Source organism: Harmonia axyridis, chromosome 1 (assembly GCF_914767665.1).
Source record: "Harmonia axyridis chromosome 1, icHarAxyr1.1, whole genome shotgun sequence".
NCBI classification, from domain to species: Eukaryota; Metazoa; Arthropoda; class Insecta; order Coleoptera; family Coccinellidae; genus Harmonia; species Harmonia axyridis.
The window spans coordinates 44132901-44153428 of NC_059501.1; the positions used below are offsets into that span (position 1 = coordinate 44132901).

The following is a 20528-nucleotide window of genomic DNA, read 5'->3' on the forward strand; positions in this document are numbered from 1 at the left end:
GTTTGACAAGCCTAACCTACACTATTTCCCTTATTGAAGGAGAAAGAATTAATTAACAACGCTAAAAAAAAGTAATACTTCTTGATCAGTGGAAAACCACTCTTCCAATGATCTCAAGAGATGGTGCTTATTACAAATATTTTTAGGTAGCATCATTCCTACAGAAGAAACTTATCTTCCCGATGTTATGGATTTGAAATATGTATTAATAATTTGATGGATATTTCCTGTTATCCTATTTCATTTTTGGTTTATGAATTCTGATACTACTTTTTTTAAATCTCTTGATCAAGAAACTGGGACCAAGACTCAGATATCATTCACAAATTACAGACAAAATGATCGACTATTGCCCCACTGAAAAAAGTGCACAAAAACAACAATAAAATGAGGGTTTATCCTTTCATATTTCATTTTGTGAATCAAGTTGTAGGTTAAAGATTTCATAACATGAAAATCATGACAACTTGTGACCTTCGGCCCCCCTGTACCACAAGATTCAACATCAAAAGAGCTAGAATAAAAATCTGATGCTTGGTCAGTAGTCAATGAATTATTTATTATCCTAGTTGGCCAATTGATACAAGATTTGGGTTGAAACTAGCCGTCACACTACACAACTGTTAACATGATTGCTTTCAATTAATTCAAAATCGATATTTTAATTATCCATGCTCATAGGTCCAACTATATTGTGGGAATCTGAGGTAAAGCATTTTTAATTAAAGATATATCCCCGTTAGATTAAGTGACAAAGATTAAAAAAAATTTTGAACAAACAGCCCAATACCACCAACTTTTGAAGTTATATCAAATCGATAAATATAGTTGACTTAAACTATGTAACACCCCAACAGTGATCCCAAGGGAAATAACTTCGAATTATTTGATAGAAAAATCATAATACTTTGATTGAACTCGTAGCATTGCTGTTTTATGGATTTCATTATTTAAAATTTACTTCATAGCAAAACTATTTCACACTGTGATAATAACTAATGAACTCCCAACATGAAAATTCTCAATCAGTTGAAAATTACCATCACATCTCATAAAAGTTTTGTCATATATGTTTTCCCAGATTGTTTAGCATTAGAATAACTTCCGGACTCCATTTTGTCTGAATATAAACGACTATTTCCAATTAAATTTGAATGGCAACCATAAATTGAAATTGGAGGGCACTCTTCATATCCTAATTTGCTATAAAATTTTACTTGATCTTTTGTTGACAAATAAATTTTTTTCAGATTCAAAAAATATTTGCAATAATCTTCGGCCATCTTCATTATTTTTGTTCCATATCCTCTGCCTCGTAATTGTTTCTTAATTACAACGGATTCTATAAAACATCCCTCTATAATAGAAGGAATTCTAGATAATTTCAAATGCCCTATTAAAAGTTCATTCTCCAATAGAATTATGTTAGTTGGAAGATTGTTACATGAATTTTCAAAGGTTCTCATTCGAGCAGATTCACTTCTTTGCCATTCTTCATTAAGTAGTTCACAACATTCTTTTAAAAATTGTGGCTTTTCATGCAGAAGTGCAATGGAGAGAGTCATTAGGTGACCTGAAAACAGCAATATTAGTAATATTTCAATAAAACAAACTGAAAATTTCAAACTACCATTTATTAAGAATACATGGTTTAAGTTCTATCCTTATATTGTAAAATGATAGGTTCCATTTTAATAAATAAATAAATAATTACCTTCTACGTTTCTGAATATCCTAACCGCAGTGGAAAAAATTATATATTATATTAAAGTTTAAGCTTCTAACCCAGAATTATTAATTAACTCACTAAATTATGAATTACTGCTGTTAGGACTATGGGGTAAAAAATATTGTAGTCAATATAATTGAAGTAATAGTTATTCTGAATTTCTTGACCAGAGTTAGAAAAATCACTATGCCTTGCAGCAATCATGGTTTGTACTATATCTATATATTATAACATTTATTCCTTCCTCAATTTTTTGAATGGGGTACAATAGTCAGAGTTTCAAGGGTTTTCTGGAAAGACGGTATGGAAAAACAAACAAAAACTTACCGAATAATCAAATTTCAATTATTGAAAAGTGATTTATTAATCACATTCGAAATCTGTAAAATACATAAAATAGAAATGCATCCTCAGTATGTTCAATTTAGGAACTAGTTAAGATTACTTATATAAATATGAAGTTATAACATTTTTGTTGCGAACTTACTTTTAGCAGAAAAATACTGAACTGAATGTATTTTTATCTGTCAATATGAACATATTTAGTAATCTGTTAGGTATCATTAAGATGCATAGAATACCTGGTGTGTTTACTGATTCGATTTTGTTTCAGACTTTTCGAGAGACCCACCTGTTGCTTTGGTGGTGTGCTTCACCAGAGTGCTGTAAGGTGGCGCTCTTTAAAATTTTTCGAATTCCCGCATCTGCCTGGTGCCGTTTAAAAAGGAAATACTGATTTTAGACACTGCAAACATTCACAATAAATTACAATTCAGTTCATATCGAATTTGTACTCAAATGAATGGAATATAATGACAGACCATCATAGAATATAAAATATTATTGTTCTATACTCAAAGTTCACGACAAGAGCGTAGAAATAGGGGGATACTGGAGGTAATTACACGGTGCTCCTAAATTGGGGATACAAATGAAAATGACAGATTTCCGGATCATTTTAAGAAAAAAAGTCCTATAACATGAGTCCCCATACATTTTGTTTTGAGATACATGTGTTGAAGTTCAAGTTATTTTCTCGTATAACCTTCCCTTCACAAGATATTTAATATGAATTGGCCATAGATATTCCAGTTTAAAGTTTCCACTATGTGATATGCTAATTTTGAATGCAAATCTACAGGGTGATATATTTTCTGGAAGGATGCCTGCTTCCTTCCTCCAAATCTATATTTTGGTGAATGGCTGTTAGTTTAGAAAAATATAGAAAAAAAACTCTGGTCCTGTACTACACTTTTTGGTTTGTTATAGTTTTGTCGTATCTGCTATCGATTTCGAGAAAAATCTCTAGTAATCCTCAGGAAAATCCAAATTATTTTTAAGATCCAGCTAGTAAGCTCTAATGAATGCATTAATTATAAGTTTTGGTATTTATTTACCTAATCTGTAGCGAAGATTAATAAGTATTTGATAAACTGTACGACACACTAGAAACAACCTGTATATTGAAAGCAAAGCCTTTGTGGGCTCATATTCATGAAACTTTTTTTCTCAAAATTATCCAAGTAATTTCTCATTTTCCTTCGTAACTCTTATTTGAGAACAAGGTAAGAACAACCGAATTAGTAACAACAAAAATTATTTCGAGTAATTTGGTTCAAACTTCATTATCAAACTTCTTTTTTTAACATTACAGATATGAATAAAAGTTGTCGTCAAAAAATTTTTTTTCGATTATCCCTCCCCAAGAAAAAAAGATCTACGCCCTTGGTTCACAAGAGTCGAGAATTGAGAGAAATGTCAAATGTAAACGATGTATGCGCCATCTGAAAAGCCCGCGATCCCTCGAAATCAAGTAGGTAAAAATCTCCCGTTTTGTCTGAAAGTTTTACAGGTATAAGTAGACACACCAGGTATTCTATGCATCTTAGGTATCATCTTCATTCTTCGACTTCATGCCAAGCACAGAATACTAATATGCCAAGTGGAATCGGATATCAACACAGACTACAGTCTGATATCAGTATCACCTAAGAACATTAATAAGAATAATAACTATCTCCAAGAGTTCAGTGGCCTCGCCAAAGTGAAAGTATGTAATTACCACATTTAGTCTGTGTAATTACGTTATAGAACCTGAATTCGATCTTTGGGATAATACACAGATTACAGATAATCAGTGGGATAGTAATAATAATAAAATTATGAAAATAATAATATATTCTCTTTTTTCTATGATGGAAACATAGCAAATTTTAGTGATATTTTTGTAACCAGAAATAAAGCCGTGACTGGACGTTCAACTTCGATGTCAATAATTCCTGAATGGACCTTTTAGACTTTCTTTAATTAACATGAGCTTAGAACATTAATAAGAGGAACGGAAATCGCCTTGAAACTGACGCATTTGTTTTGATTCCAACATTCGTCGCTCCTTGTCATACGGTATTTTTCGTTCTGAATTGCGCTCTATTTTGTTTAGGTAGTGACAAATTTAACTCGAAGTGAATTGACCATATTCACCGTCGCCATATTGTTTTGCGACAATACCAACTACCCAGTGTTCCCAACGGAGAAATATTGAGTTTACTAGAAAAATTCCACAATATAAAGTTTATAAGCGAAGTTTATGTGTACCTTTTCTGGCTGCTACGCCAGATAGGCTTGTTTGGGACAATATTTCGCAAAAATTTCACCTTTTGAAAATAAAAACATTAGTGAAAGGTGGTTTTATGAACAAATTAACTCTGGCCGAGTGTATAAATGAAGGCTTCGCTCCATTTTTGGAAATAGTCAGAGGAAAAATAATCTCTATGGCTGATAATATTTTTGATATTAGCAGTATTTTTCTAGTAAACTCAATATTTCTCCGTTTGGAACACTGGGTAGTTGGTATTGTCGCAAAACAATATGGCGACGGTGAATATGGTCAATAGGGCAGTAAATTCCACCCGAGTGACTTAGTGTTCGTGAGGTAGTTTCGCTAATGTTGACGTAGCTCAAGATCTGAAGATGAATGTGGAAGTTTGTCTCATTTGAACGACGAAACATTTTCTGAGTGAAGACCCGAATGAACCAATGTTTCTGATGTTACTCGGTCTTTTTGTTCGTTCAGGAACGACACATCCCTAGTTCGAAGCACAGAATACTAAATATATTCGAAGTATCGACACGGGACACCACAGATTACGGATAACCGTAATCTGGGTACCGATTCATAAAGATCCCTAGGGAGCTAGGGAGAAGGAGCCAAATTTTAGGCTCCGCCCTAATTAAAGTAGGAAGAAGGGGGATCGACGTTGCCAAATTGAAGGGCGAACTTTGAACTATTTTTCTGTGACATTAACAGAAAAATAAATAATTTCTATTTTTTATGTCTATCTCAATCTAAAATAAATCTAGCACCTATAAATATGGAAAAAACAAATGGATAACAATAACTAAAGCTTTAAATTATATTTTGATAGTAATTCGAGGTCACTTTTACTGTCATACAATAATTCCACCATTGCCAAATGTACATATTACATTGGATCTATTTTTCAATTCAATACATTTATTTCGATTTTCCATAATAAACCATGAATGATATATATAAACTTACTGTATTTAACATAAGCAGTAGAATGAGCTAATTATAAATTATAATAACACCAATAATCGAATTTTGAAGAGACACCCCACGTGTGCATCTTTGACATTTGTCACAGAGAATGTCGTTTATGTCACAGCGTTGCCAAGTTTGTATCGCAATGAAAACCGCTGGGTCCAAGGCAGCGGATTTGAAGTCAATTTTTTTCGTCTAAGAACCGACAACGTTGTAGGTTGTATCAAAAGTTGCCTATCATAAAATGGTTTTTAATTTATTAGAATATGACGTTTGAATCAAAATTTATGTTTAAAATGAAATATACATCTAAATATCAACAATTGAACAAATTATGGTAATTTTGCATTTATATCGGGGGCTTGAGCAGAGTGGGCGTGGCTCCTTCTCCCTAGCTCCCTAGGGATCTTTATGAATCGGTACCCTGTGCGGGACACTCTAATACCACCATAGAGAAAGGAGGAAAAGAGTGACGACTCAGCGGTAAAATAAATAAGCGTGATTGTGGCGACCTTATGGGCAGGGATTGGAACTAATGATGTTGATTCTGCGCATTTGGCTCCTTATTATTTCATAATTCCAAACAACTCAAAATTTGAATGAAAACCTGCACCGAAAATTGTGAAAAAACTGTAATATCAATTACAGTTTTTTCAATATTTCAGTGAGGTTTTGCATCCAACTTAATTTTTACTTAAGTAATAATACTCAACGAATTTTGACATACTTTTTATTGCACATAATTATACAAATTGATATTTGTGAACAGAAATTAATGAAATAATTGAATCAAATTATATATATATCGTATTGTACCACTTAAATATTAAAGAAGGAAACATTTCATTTGAAGATAAAATAATTATTTTTGTGATTACTGACAAATATCCAGGAAATCGAAGGATTGATTGAGAATTGGAATCTTCAATTCTTTGGCAGAACTCCAACGTAAGCCTTTTGAAACCTGGAACAAAGTGAAAAATTGATGGTGATCCTGAAGAGACTTTTATTGAAAGTATATAAGGTGATAGCAATAGAACAATATGAAGTGAAAATATAGCTCCCTTTTCTTAAATCGACACAACTGCTCCCTTCGACATTTAGGTACTAATATAAAAAAAAATTCTTTTTGTTAAATGACTCTTTTTCTTGATATTAATTGGATTTAAAATGCCTGGTCTTTTCTTCACAAAAAGGGAAACAGTATCAGTATTCGGTTGGTAATTTCTGATCCTATCTGAACTTGAATCTGTTAAACTAGTACTCGGCACATAATTAATTGAATTATTCTGATCTTAAGGCAGTGCATAATTTGGAAAATCTGGCAGGGATGAAAGTAAAAGTCTTGTTTTAGGTGTATTGAAAAAATTGTCCTCACTGATATGGTCCCCACATATTTTACTCATACTCATATTAATATTTGCTGGATAGAACAGCTTCAATTGATTTATCCCATTCAAAAATTCTAGTTGGAGGTCTAAAACAGTGCTTGTTGGTGGTTGAACCCCTGACAAGTTTGGATGCAACATGAATAGATAATGATATGATGAAATGCTGATCTGTTATGACAAAAGGTGCTTTATATTTATAATTATCATCCTTATACGAAAAAACTAGAAGATATATGCCTAAGATTCTTCAATGCCATCAAATATTCAAACGGAGGAAAATTTCAAAAAATACGAAAAATACATACCTACATGATCATTTATTTCAACTGGAACCCTCTAAAATTTAGGATTTTTTTATGTAAAGAGTTTTTGACATTGATTCATTTGTTATTTTTTTGTAAATGAGAACCTTCTGAAATAAAGATTGTTATTATTATTAACAAACTTGTACCTGCAAGAAAATAAGAATCATGAGAGAACTGAAATGAAACACAAAAGAGAGGTTGGAATTTACGCCGAAAACATCATCAGTAGATACAGTAGATAAGGATGAAATATGTTTTTGTGTGAAATAGCGATACATTAGTTCCTAACCCTGTCCCTCGGGTCGCTAGCATCAACATTTCAAACGACTGCACGCAGTCGTCAGTCTTCTCTTTATTTGTCTATGAATACCACAGACTTACTAGTAGGGATGGGAATACCGGTTACTCACCAGTCGCGTTACATTCGCGACCGCTCCAGAAAAATACCGCTCCAAAATACCGCGATTTTGTAACTGTGGTTACAGGTAACAAAACCGCAGGCGCTTGCAACTAAGTTGAGTACCAGCGACGGAGGAACGAAGGAAACGAGACCGTTGGTATACCTAGACTATTTGTGGACTGTCCTGTTGAATAATAATTCATTGTTCATTGAGTTTCTACGTAATTTTAGAAGAACGTATGCAAGCATAACAAAATCATAAAACTATAAAAATGTTTTGGTGGCTCAGAATAACAACAAAGGTTAGAATCTTCGAAGGGCACCTCATTAAAAACAGATGGTGTAAACTCCAGTGGGAATATACCATCATCGGGTAATCTAGGTATTACGTGAAAGAAATTATATCTGGAATTTCATTGGCAAATTGAATATTACAAATTGATAGAAACTTATTTCACATATAGTAATATCTAGAATCGATTTTTTGTTTACCGTTATTTTACAGAGAATTTTCAACTATATTTGCATTTCCGATTGAAAATAAGGTTCAATTGTTGAAAGTAATCTCGGACTAACTAATTTACATTTGCTACAACCAATTTTTATCGAAAAAATAATCAAAAAATATTTAAAAAAAAACATCGAAAATATTGAAATCATTAATCGAATTGTTTAGTTCTAATTCTGGAAAATACTATGGAAATCAAATATATTCCATTAGGCACTGAAAACACAATGGCAAAAACGATTTTCACGAAGTTACAGGAAGGTAAAGTAATTTCTCCTCGTTGAACATGGCGCAAATGAATGAAAAAAAATTAAAAGCACTGACAGCAGGAGTTTTTGGGTGATCATAAATGAATTTAGTTTTGTAAAAGGCACTGGCGTACTATTTTTTTTTCGATGTTATTATTTGAAGTCCGGTGCCGGTACGCCGTAACTATCGTTACTTTGGAACCGGTTACTTTACGTTTGTGGAACGCGCGACTACGTTACTCAAAAATACCGTTCCAAAATAGCGGTATTGAAATACCGTCCCATACCTACTTACTAGTAATCTGTGCTAATACGTCACTAAAAGTGGCCCCCCTGTTTTTGTTTTTTTCGAAAAAATCTAGTATATTTGAGACAGTACACACACACACATATTTTTTTTTTGTACATGATCCATAAATCCTTCATGTCCACCAGCCGATCTGATGACAAGAAAATCGAAATGTTGAACCCTCCCCTTGTGTTTTCCTGTCCTGTTGTCAATTGTCAGTATTGAGTAATGTCACTTCTTGTTTTTAGTGACATTTTTGTCAGTTGAGATGAGTATAGACGCAAAAATATAAATAATTAGCTTTCGAAAAACAAAAAATCTTGACCATTGATAATGCTTTGTTTTGTAATATGTGTTGAACGCTTTAAAATATCATTTCAAATGCAGATGGACTGATAGGTATTGCAATCTTTTGGGTGAAATTATACCTAATATCTTTTTTATTGTTCTTCTTTCAGAAATAATTTGGGAATGCTTCAGTCTTTTATACTAATGTCAGGTCTAGGTAGTTGCAATAACGACTGCTCTGGTCGCGGAGAATGCTATAATGGAACTTGTCTCTGTGAAATAAGATACACTGGCGATATATGTGATGATCCTAATTTACCATATCATGCTGGAATTGGGGGTGTTTTTTTCATGGTGGCCTTTGTCTGCGCTGTTCAACTCATCATGTGCATATTATCAGAGTATTACAGATTGAAAACGCCAACTGTTTTGAAAGCTTGTAGGGTTACTACACAAAAATATATATACATTGTTATATGTTTAGCAAGTTTGATACGTGGGGCATATTTCATTTCACTGGTGAGTTTATTTGTTTTTAATTATACTTCTCCATATAAGCATGAATATTATAGCAGCTTCACAGTCAGGTGTGTGTCACCCCTGGGCTCGGCGCACTAGAGAGTTGAGCCCTTGCTATGAGTGGAACAAACCAGAGTTCTACAGCTGTCTCGTTCTTAATGCTAAGTAACAGTCCTCTTTCTCTCTCACTCCTTTCAGGGCTCGACGCCCCGTAAATACGGGGGATGCGTCAGGGGAAAGGGGAAGGTAATGAGAGGGCTCAACGCCCTGTTTACTGGAACAGTACAAGTGCGCACAGGTACGCTCCGGAGCTGTACTGAGGAGCTCCTAACGGTGGTTGGAAAGCACTTTATGAATCTGATTTTGATAAGAATACTGGGACTTTTGAATAACTGTTTCAAGTTTGTGAGTTCACAATCTCATTCAGTTCAAATATCATACCAATCAATAAACATACAATAAACTTTGCTCCAGATGGTGATTTTACAAGGAGTAATGCAACAACACATATTTACAGTGTTTCCATCCATAGTTCAAATGGTTTTTGAACTGATTAAAAAGTCAACTTGTCAGTGCAATTGTATGATAAGTTCTGTTGATATACTACCCTATTTGTCAAAGAGTTACTCCCAAGTTACTCCCTTTGCACTTTTTCTTTGAAAGTTTCTCGTTATTTCTCTGAAATTTATGTTATGACTTATGAGATATATTCTACTTACATAGCAGGCATAATGTTCACTTAGAATTGCTTAGGGCTTCACTAAGGTCCCCTAGGGTCTTTCAATGTGGTGAGATTTAGCAGAGATAACCTCTCTTGTCATAAGAAAATTTTTTGAGTTCAGTAGGCAGGAATTTTGGTAATTCTGTACTGTACTCATTCAAGTTGCTTGATATCTTTCACATAAAAAGGATTCTAGATTGATTGCACATACTCGAGCTAATATGATTTATGTAGTTTTAAACGAAAATATTCAAATAGCTTGAACTGATAGTGATAAATAATAATAATAATAATAATAATATTTATTTGCCAAAAATTTGAAATTAAGTATACAATATATATAATAAATGGTGAATAAATATAAGAAGACCCACAAAAGTAAAACTTGTGCGTGGGTAGAAAAGTAAATTTAAAAAGTATAACAACAATTGAAAAAACTGATCTCCACAGAATTTCAGGAACAACGATGATGACGTAAATGAAGAAAACACCTAATTTAGACAATACAATATCAACAACACAATATAACACCAACAATATTCATTGCTCCTGCATCATATTAACGAATATCAGCATCATAAAATGATTTTCACGAATAAACAGGTGGACCCACAGAAACCTAGGTTGTGCGTTGGGTCCTTCCTGTCCACTCATAAATTTTGCTGCTTGGTGATATGATGAGATCACACATTCAATACCGGACTCAACAATACATTTTTAAAATTTGTCTATGAGTACTAATTTTTACCTGTAAAAGAATTTACTATGAGAAAATGAGTCTGTACCTAGACTTATATGTCTACGTTCTTGTTAAAAGCTGCCAAGTGAAGTTAACAGTTTCAAAATATCATTCAATTCTTTTCAGGGTTCGTTTGAGTACAATAATTGGTCAGCCAGTCTTCTATCATCTTACTATCCCTTATTGATGTCAAGTGCTTCATTAATTGTGTGCTTCTGGGCCGAGGTAAGTAAATCTTATATCTGTATATAATCCTAGTTTGATGAGAAATGCTAAAACGAGCATTGTGATTTGGAATGACTCCAGTATTCCAAATAATAGAAAAGAGTTGAAACTCTATGTTCCTACTTTCTAAATCTTTCTCATATTTCAAATATTTGATTATTGAATGTTCCCTAAGTGAGAAAGTCCAGTGCAAGGGGAATTTTTCCTCCACTGCTCATAATTTTTTTGAATATCTAATCAGAATTTCTTCAAAAACTTCTTTCTATATTCAAATTTATTGGAAATTGTAAGCAATGAAATAATCAGTGCTCTAGCAACTATCAATAAAAATGATACCTTTGATCTCATTTGATCATTAATATCCTCATAAAGATGGAATAGAATTGGGTATACAAAACGTGAGTTCTGAAAGTGTATTTATTCAATGAAAATAATTTTTCTCATGTGTAAACATTCAACTCTCTTGTTGTATTATTTATTTCATTATGGACTAACACAAAGTGATGGACTCCATCCAGTATTCAACAATGAATACTGATACAATTAAATTCAATATCCAACTAGTATTATATTGATTTACTGTATTCTAAATGAGCCACAGACTTGTTGTTAGTTAATTTTCATGACCAAACTTTAGTTTTGGCTGCAACTTTGAATGATTTCGTTTTCTAAAAATAATTTTTTTTTCAGGTTTTCCACTTGAGGAATATACGCTGGGAAAAGCCACAGTTCATTTCAAAGTCTTTTCTTGGTTTCGTTACTTTCAATATCATCAGTTACAGTCTTTTACTAGCTGAGATTGTGACCACTCAACTCTTTCCACCCCCAGAACATGATCCTGATTTTTACAGTCATCTATTCAATGGATGTTATGCTGTTCTTTTATTTATAGTAGTTATCTTCTTCTTGATATATGGTGTTGAAGTATACTTCAAGGTAAGGTTTTAATTAATTAATCATTTTATTGTGACAACTATACATCGAGTCAGATGCTTGGCATATTTTAATAATAATTTGATGATAATGAAAGACCATGAAGAATTATTCCTTGAAAAAGACTATCTTTCTCAAAGTATAATTATTGAATTCTTACATTAAGTCTAATGAACTAATGTATCGAATCTAAAGAGTACACCCCAAGCCACTAAAAAAATTTAACTATCAAATTAGAAGGATAGTTAATCGCACAAGATCGCAAAAGTTCAGAAGCCTCAAGAATTTCATGTCTGGAACTAGTAATGGGACGAGTCGTATAATTCTTAACTCGATCTACTCGAGTTGAATCGATGGCCAACTCGGTTTGAAAGTCGAGTTTACTCGAGTCGGCCGCATCCGGGCCAACTCGAATAACTCGATGCGTTCACCGCACCGAGTGGAAGCTCATCGCGTCGACTTCGACTGCCGCCGTCTATCGATTCGAACTCGGTCGATGAGTTGGAACGTTGAAACTCGGTTGAACCGAGTTCAGTTCGGTGAAGGAAGGTTTAACTCGGCGTCCCAACAACACGATGGCTTGATATATATATATATATATATATATATATTTATTATTTATATATATATATATATATATATATATATATATATATTATAAGTGAAGTTAAGAGTCTCAGGTATATTTAGATCAATGAGATAAGGGTTTATCGACTCAATGTTTGGAGGAATAAATAAAAAGATGTACTCTTTCTTCTGTGCCAAGCTTTCGCATTTCTTTAATGCTTCTTCAGGGCTTCTAAAAGAAAGTACAATAATTTTCACAATGAACAATTTAAAATATTTTTTTACACATTGATCTTACCAAATGTGAGATTTTTAAAGTCACTAGCATCATGCTCAAACATTCGTCATTAAATAAAACTTCAGACTAGACAAAACAATATAAATACAATTATCAATGTAAATTAGCCGCATCGCAGTTTATAGAAATAAATGATTGATAAATTTGTTATTGATGCTTTGTTTACGAAATAATTACAGGTTATGTTACAGCTCTCTGTGGATTTAGATCTTTACTTTGTGTTCCCAAATCTTCCTGGTTCATTATTCATCTACAGGGCCATCGTAAAAGTTCTTGTATTTTGATATTTCCAACAAATAACTATATATTGAACTCAAATTATTGGTGTCCGTTTTTTTATTTATCACCTTTTCTGTTTTATTGATGTGGATCATTTCATGTATCAGTCGTTTATGATAATTTGGTTCAGATTTCAATACCTTTACACTACCAAAATCTACATGATGGTCTAAATTATGCGCGTGAATAGCTAGGGCACACCGTTCTTTATATTTTGTTATGTCCGATTTATGTATCGCAACAAACCTCACAATGTGTCAAAAATAGAATTGCGATACATAAATCGGACATAACAAAATATAAAGAACGGTGTGCCCTAGCTATTCACGCGCATAATTTAGACCATCGTGTAGACCATCGATGCGAAATGAAGAAATTAGTTCATCAATATATAAAATTAATACGAGCTAAAGCGATCTTGTTTTTTGTTGTCTTGAACCTGATATACAATAGCGGTTTCTAGAAAGGGAATTATGTATAAAACATTCAGTGATGTAACTTGGAAGAGATTGCAGTAAATTTCTGAAACAACGGCGATGATTTTGAACTGAGCAGTCAGAAGGAAAAAATTAAACCCTGATGTTAGTCAGAAAAACTCAGACTCAGAAAAAAATTGAAAATGGATGACGCTGCGGAAACTTTTACTGGGAGTAGTCTACTGCCAAATAATATACAGGGTGTTTCAAGTTCGACTGCCTATTAGACCTTTCTGGAGAACGGGGCCTATTCGAAATCTGAAAATTCGGAATATGACATTGTTTATGTTGCCCTATTCAGCTAAATTATTTTCGAAGCTTCGGCACTTTTCAAAAAAAAACTTTTTTTTTTTCTTTTAAGTCTTGAGATTATTGCATTAGTCCTTATAGTCTTCAAAATATTAAGAAAAAAACGAAAAAAAAGAGAGAATTTCCTTAGTCACAATTACGTGAATTATTTTTACTGTGAATATCCTATGCTTATACTCAATTCATTTTCTCAAACTAGAATGATATAGGAATATCGTGCATATCTTGAACTTGAGAATAATCACAGGATGTTTCAAATATTGTGCCAAAAATTGTGAACAAAATTAGATCATAACTTTCGATTTTCAAATTAGAACCCTATTTTCTTATAATTGCGTTGGATTCTACGGAGAAAAATAAGGGTTATGTCCAAACATAATTATGCTCCCAAATTCAATAGTTATTCGAGATTTTATGAATTAATGTTATACGTAGAGTCAATTTCATTCCATCTGTTTACAAACAGACTAGCAATAATACTCTATGATAATCGAAATTTAAATGTACAATTTAAAATGTCTAAAAACCTAGTGTATGGACTGATTAGCTTTTGTTTTGCCAATTTTGAGAATATTAGTTTAAGCTTCTGATTGGCTAGGATCGGATTTTAATTGATGTATCCTGTCAAAATCAAGAGAAAAAAGATCGAAATGAAAGGTATGACATTGCGGCGCCGCCACGAAATAAAACTAATATTTTCAATTTGGTCGAATGTCATTCCATTCAAAAATTGACGAGTGCATTCACCATGTTTTTAGACACCTTATAGCGTATTCGACTGGCTGTACCAGTGCGAATAAATTCGAGCTAATTTTTGTAGAGCTTAATTAAATAGCTCTACAAAAATTCGAATTAAATCGAACTGGTGCAGCCAGCCGAACACGCCATAAGTCTAATTACATTATATGTGACAGGTGCTTTCATTATCTAAGATACACTAATTCGATTTCACTATTTCCGCTATTCAAATGACAACATTCTGGATATACTTTTCTTCAATTATGTGGCGAATCCGTTCATTCTGGCACATCTTGTGAAACAAAATTGAATAGAACGGATTTATATTTATCTATTATCTGTCAAATTTGTGATACAGGAAACTGTTTTGCCAACCAACATTTCTTAATGGAAAAATCACTAAACAATATTTATGGAAATAATAGAGAGTTATTGCAACGCACAAATAAGCGATCTTTTATTAAAGGATCCTCTATCGTGGACGTTAAAAGTGAACTATTGCAAGTTCCTTTTAACGAGTCAGTAATGTGACAGATCTTTTAATTGGCATTTGACATCTTGATCTGTAATTTGATTAATCGAATAACCGGGAATAATCGGGGATGCGGGGGGAGGATGGATCTTCATTTGGGGATAAGTCTGATACTGAGGATGAGGTAGGCGACTCTAGGGGAAGTCAGGCAGGCCCGAGCAGGCGGAGTGCTGGTGGTAGAGAATACTCCTTGCGTGATGTTATGATTAAGCTGGAAAATATGCAGGTAGAGAATCGGAGGCTGTTTCAAAGGTTGGAAAAACAAGAATTGGAAACAAAACAACTAAAAAAGAAGATGGAAGAAATGAAACAGGAACAAGCATAAATGCGTCAGGAGATTGATTCGTTCAAGGATGATAAGCGGCGTAACGTTGACGATGGTTTGAAAAATAATATTGTTGTGAGTGGTCTTCCAATTAAAGGGGAAAAAAAACAAACAACTGAAATCAAAGTTTCAAAGGATTGCTGAAAAACTTGAAGTATCCATGGAAAATGAGGTATTTCAATGTGTGGCAATAGGAAAGGAAAATAAGAAACATTCGAAGGTGATATTCGAAAGCGAAAAAAAAGAGTAGATAATGAAAGCAAAAAGGGAGATTTCCATTGAACTTATGACATAGGCTACAATGAAAGCACAAATATATTTATAAATCATGATATGACTTATGAAAACCAGGAATTATTCAAAAAAGTACGTGATTACAAAAGGGAAAATAACTACAAATACGCATGGTATTCATATGGAAAAATTTACCTAAGAGAACAAGAAAATAGCAAAGCCATTCATATCAGGTCACTGAAAACTCTTGAAAACTTAAAAAACTAATGGATGATAATAATATGTGGGGGCTCTCTTGTTTGTACCTAAATGTCAGATCGGTTCGTAAGAAATTCAAATTAGATTATATCAATTTGTACGTGAAAAAATACAATAATCCAGATTTGTTGTTTTTATCTGAAACTTGGTTGAGTGAAAATGAGACTAAATTTTATTCATTACAAAACTATGAGGCATATCATAACTGTAGGCAAAATAGGGGAAGAGGTGTAAGTCTATACGTCAGAAGGGATCTCAAACGCGAAGAAATCATATTAAGTGTACCTGATAAAGTAAACGCAGTAGGTATAAAACTGAAGGAAACCAATTGTAGTATCTATGGGATCTATAGGGCTCCAAAGAGTAATTTGAAATCGTTTGGAAATTTTTTGGAGCAGTTGGTGTACAATAATAAAAAAGTAATAATTGTAGATGACATTAACTTGAATCTTCTTGAGGATAGTCATAAAATAGATAATTATAAAGATATTCTGTATATGAATAATTGTGTTCTACAAAATATTAAGAATAAATTAAAATTTACCCGAAAAACTACTGTAGTCACAGGAACTGTTATAGACCATGTAATAAGCTTGAAACAAATAAAGTGCAAAATGAAACCAATAAGTGTCCCTATATCAGATCACAAAATATTCCATTGCTCATTCAAAACACCTAAAACTTCAAGAAATAATACTCGAATGAAAACACATACGTTTACTGACTACGAAAAACTTAATCTATATTTGACAGACAGACTGGAAAGATTAGAAAGTTTCTCCGACCTAATGGAAATTATTAAAAATGGCAAACTTCTATGTACTTCAACAAATCAGATAAAAATAATGAATGACAAAAACTGGTTCAACCAAAATTATTCAACAAAATGAACAAACGTGATAAATACTATAAAAAAATGATAAAACATCCTAATAACCACAATCTGAAAGAAAAGTTCAAATCTTTAAAAAATGAAACAAATGCACTCATTAAAAAAGAAAAGATGAAATTCTTTCACAAAAATCTAATTGAATCTGGAAACAATATAATAAATATATGGAAAACTATAAACAGCACATTGAATGTACAGACCAACAAAAATGAGACACATATAACTAATTTAAATATTAACGGAGGAACAATTACTTCTGAAGATATGATATCAAATCATATGAACAACTACTTTACTAATATTGCAAGTGAACTGCATAAAAAATTAGACCATACCATCAAAAATAAAAATAAACTCTCATACAGAAATGCTTCTATTTACTTAAAAAAATGTACGGAGGAAGAGCTAAAAGAAATAATTTTCTCCAGCAACAAGAAACGTAGTCAAGGTGATGACAACATTACAATGGAGGACTTTCAAAATATCTATGAAACAATAACGACCAAACTGCTAGAGTTGATAAATAAGATGCTTAAGGAGGGAAAGTTTCCTGACTGTGCAAAGACTGCAAAAGTCTTTCCTATCCACAAAAAAGGGAGAAGAGATGAACCAGGAAATTATCGTCCCATAACGGTAGTGAATACCTTATCTAAGATACTGGAGAAAGTAATAAAAAATAGATTTGAAGGTTTTTTTCCAATCCATGAAAATCAATATGGGTTTCAGAAAGGTAGTGCAACCTTAGGAGCAGCTTGTGATCTGGTGGAAGCTGTAATAAAAAATATGGAAAGTGGAAGACATGTAGTAGCCCTCCCTGTTCGCTGATTTACAGAAGGCATTCGACACTGTTGACCATAAAAAACTATTGGAGAAACTTCATAACATGGGTGCACGTGGACCGGCATTTGACCTCACAAAAAGCTATATCCAGGGGAGAAAACAGTAGGTATACTTATGTAAATGGCAATAAAAGCTCAGAAAGAATTGTGAGGTTTGGTGTCCCACAGGGGCCAGTCCCTGGACCATTAGTGTATGTTTTATATGTGGAGAATATATCGGACTTACACCTGGGCACGCAGTACTTCATCGTCGTTATTGTTTCATAGATATTTTGAAAGTCCTCCATTGTAATGTTGTCATCACCTTGACTACGTTTCTTGTTGCTGGAGAAAATTATTTCTTTTAGCTCTTCCTCCGTACATTTTTTTAAGTAAATAGAAGCATTTCTGTATGAGAGTTTATTTTTATTTTTGATGGTATGGTCTAATTTTTTATGCAGTTCACTTGCAATATTAGTAAAGTAGTTGTTCATATGATTTGATATCATATCTTCAGAAGTAATTGTTCCTCCGTTAATATTTAAATTAGTTATATGTGTCTCATTTTTGTTGGTCTGTACATTCAATGTGCTGTTTATAGTTTTCCATATATTTATTATATTGTTTCCAGATTCAATTAGATTTTTGTGAAAGAATTTCATCTTTTCTTTTTTAATGAGTGCATTTGTTTCATTTTTTAAAGATTTGAACTTTTCTTTCAGATTGTGGTTATTAGGATGTTTTATCATTTTTTTATAGTATTTATCACGTTTGTTCATTTTGTTGAATAATTTTGGTTGAACCAGTTTTTGTCATTCATTATTTTTATCTGATTTGTTGAAGTACATAGAAGTTTGCCATTTTTAATAATTTCCATTAGGTCGGAGAAACTTTCTAATCTTTCCAGTCTGTCTGTCAAATATAGATTAAGTTTTTCGTAGTCAGTAAACTTATGTGTTTTCATTCGAGTATTATTTCTTGAAGTTTTAGGTGTTTTGAATGAGCAATGGAATATTTTGTGATCTGATATAGGGACACTTATTGGTTTCATTTTGCACTTTATTTGTTTCGAGCTTATTACATGGTCTATAACAGTTCCTGTGACTACAGTAGTTTTTCGGGTAAATTTTAATTTATTCTCAATATTTTGTAGAACACAATTATTCATATACAGAATAACTTTATAATTATCTATTTTATGACTATCCTCAAGAAGATTCAAGTTGATGTCATCTACAATTACAATTGAGTTTAACTCAATTTTGAATTGAAAAAATATTTTATGAGACTTCAAATAGATTAAGAAATTAGTTATTACTCTGTGATAACAAACTATGTTTGATTTACAGTTTTATATTCTAATAAATAAATAAATATCGGGGTAAGTATCCCGATATTTATTTATTTATTTATTAGAATATAAAACTGTAAATCAAACATAGTTTGTTATCACAGAGTAATAACTAATTTCTTAATCTATTTGAAGTCTCATAAAATATTTTTTCAATTCAAAATTGAGTATGGAAGATCAATTAGAATTAGCAATTTTAGCTGGGGCCAGTGATGAGGATATGGAAGAATTGATTCTTCATAATGTCGTTGGGGTCGAAAATTCATCTAAACCAATTGAACCTGTTTTTGATTTCGACAATATAATAGACGAGCAGTTTTATGTGAATAACTTTCGTTTCACAAAAAAAGATCTGCGAAGACTCAGACATGTGCTGAGAATTCCCCAAAAAATAGTTACCGAAACAAGAAATACAGTGGATGGTAAATAGAGTTCTGATTCCATCAGACATCAATTAACATTTTTAAAATTTGTAGGACAACTAGCACTGTGCATACTTCTGAAACGGCTGAGTTATCCAAATCGACTAATTGACTTGGAAAGTTTTTTCAATTACGAATCTCAGTCATTATCCCAGATTATTACTGCAACTGCAAATTTCATCATGGAAAACCATGGACATTTGTTAGACAATTTGAGTGCACATCAGTGGCTTGATAGAAATAGATATCAGCTATATGCACTGGTGAGCTATTACCTGAATTGTAGTTTCTATTATAAACTTATATATTAACTTGTTTTTAGTCAATTCGCAATATGGGAGGAGCAGTACCAAACTGCTGGGGTTTTATTGATGGAACTGTTAGACAAAATTTGTCGGCCAAGTATCCATCAAGAAGATTACTACTCTGGGCACAAGAGAGTGCATTGTGTCAAATATCAATCTATTTTATGCCCTGATGGAATAATTATCAACCTAAAAGGAGCATTTCCAGGAAGACGCCATGACTCTGGAATACTAAGGGAAACTAATATCTATAATCAATTGGAACAAAACTGTATTTTTTCTAATAATGAAAATTATGTAATTTATGGAGATCAGGCATATGGGGTTAAACAATTACTTTTATCCCCATTTTCAGGGCAGCCTGTGAATTTATTAGAACATGAAATTGCTTTAAACAATAGTATGGAGGTGCTGAGAGTTGCTGTAGAATGGGGTTTCCAAAAACTAGTAACCCAATTTGCCTTTTTAGATTTAAAAAAAAAATCAAAAACTCCTATTAACTGATATTGAAGCATTATACAAATGTGCAGTCATTTTGATAATTTGTCATACCTGTTTGAATGGTAGTCAGTCAAGTATTTATTTTGATGTAACCCCATCGGTGTTGGAATATTATATTGGTTAACAGAATCATTTTGTTATTTTTTTTCCAAAAATAATTTTGAAAAAGTGAACTTAAGTGCAATTATTTCGGTTCTACTTTGTGCTCTACTGTTTTTTCATGTTATGTCTCTCCAGGGTATTTTTAAATGAGGACTCGGGTTTTTTATTTTTCTTCAAAACACATAATTTTTCACAAGATATATTTATATCACAGAATTCAATTTTTCAATTTCAATTTATTCATCAATAGGTATAAATATA

General features: G+C 32.5%; 2 protein-coding genes and 2 long non-coding RNA genes across 5 annotated transcripts in view; 2 read left to right on the forward strand and 2 right to left on the reverse strand.

The window, feature by feature from the left end:
- Window positions 1–885: 885 nt before the first annotated feature.
- On the reverse strand, window positions 886–2294 carry LOC123688701. Of its 2 annotated transcripts, XR_006750088.1 has the most exons (3): window positions 2217–2294; window positions 2057–2109; window positions 886–1573 (listed from the first exon to the last, which is right to left on the reverse strand). It is a non-coding gene; the product is annotated as an uncharacterized LOC123688701 (long non-coding RNA). The 2 variants fall into 2 exon arrangements; XR_006750087.1 differs by lacking the exon at window positions 2217–2294 and having other exon boundaries at window positions 2057–2210.
- A 3714-nt stretch (window positions 2295–6008) lies between these two features.
- LOC123670850 lies at window positions 6009–7363 on the reverse strand. Its single transcript, XR_006745996.1, has 2 exons — window positions 6991–7363; window positions 6009–6258 (listed from the first exon to the last, which is right to left on the reverse strand). It is a non-coding gene; the product is annotated as an uncharacterized LOC123670850 (long non-coding RNA).
- A 1077-nt stretch (window positions 7364–8440) lies between these two features.
- LOC123670848 overlaps window positions 8441–20528 on the forward strand; it is a 29014-nt gene continuing 16926 nt past the window's right edge. The window contains exons 1-4 of the mRNA XM_045604415.1: window positions 8441–8834; window positions 8894–9242; window positions 10829–10927; window positions 11618–11863. Coding sequence (XP_045460371.1) covers window positions 8907–9242; window positions 10829–10927; window positions 11618–11863 — 681 coding nt within the window. The 5' untranslated portion in view covers window positions 8441–8834; window positions 8894–8906. The remainder of the gene's footprint in view (window positions 8835–8893; window positions 9243–10828; window positions 10928–11617; window positions 11864–20528) is intronic.
- Window positions 19034–20294, forward strand: LOC123670849. Its single transcript, XM_045604416.1, has 3 exons — window positions 19034–19359; window positions 19414–19622; window positions 19682–20294. Exons 1-3 carry the CDS (start codon window positions 19107–19109, stop codon window positions 19835–19837), a joined length of 618 nt encoding a protein of 205 aa, XP_045460372.1. The 5' UTR covers window positions 19034–19106; the 3' UTR covers window positions 19838–20294.

Excerpts from the sequence above, each read along its gene's own strand:
- LOC123670849 (XM_045604416.1), top strand. The coding sequence starts at position 19,107 with ATGGAAGATCAATTAGAATTAGCAATTTTAGCTGGGGCCAGTGATGAG. Across the intron at positions 19,360-19,413 it reads AACAAGAAATACAGTGGATG|GACAACTAGCACTGTGCATA; the intron begins GTAAATAGAGTT and ends TAAAATTTGTAG. Across the intron at positions 19,623-19,681 it reads GATATCAGCTATATGCACTG|TCAATTCGCAATATGGGAGG; the intron begins GTGAGCTATTAC and ends ACTTGTTTTTAG.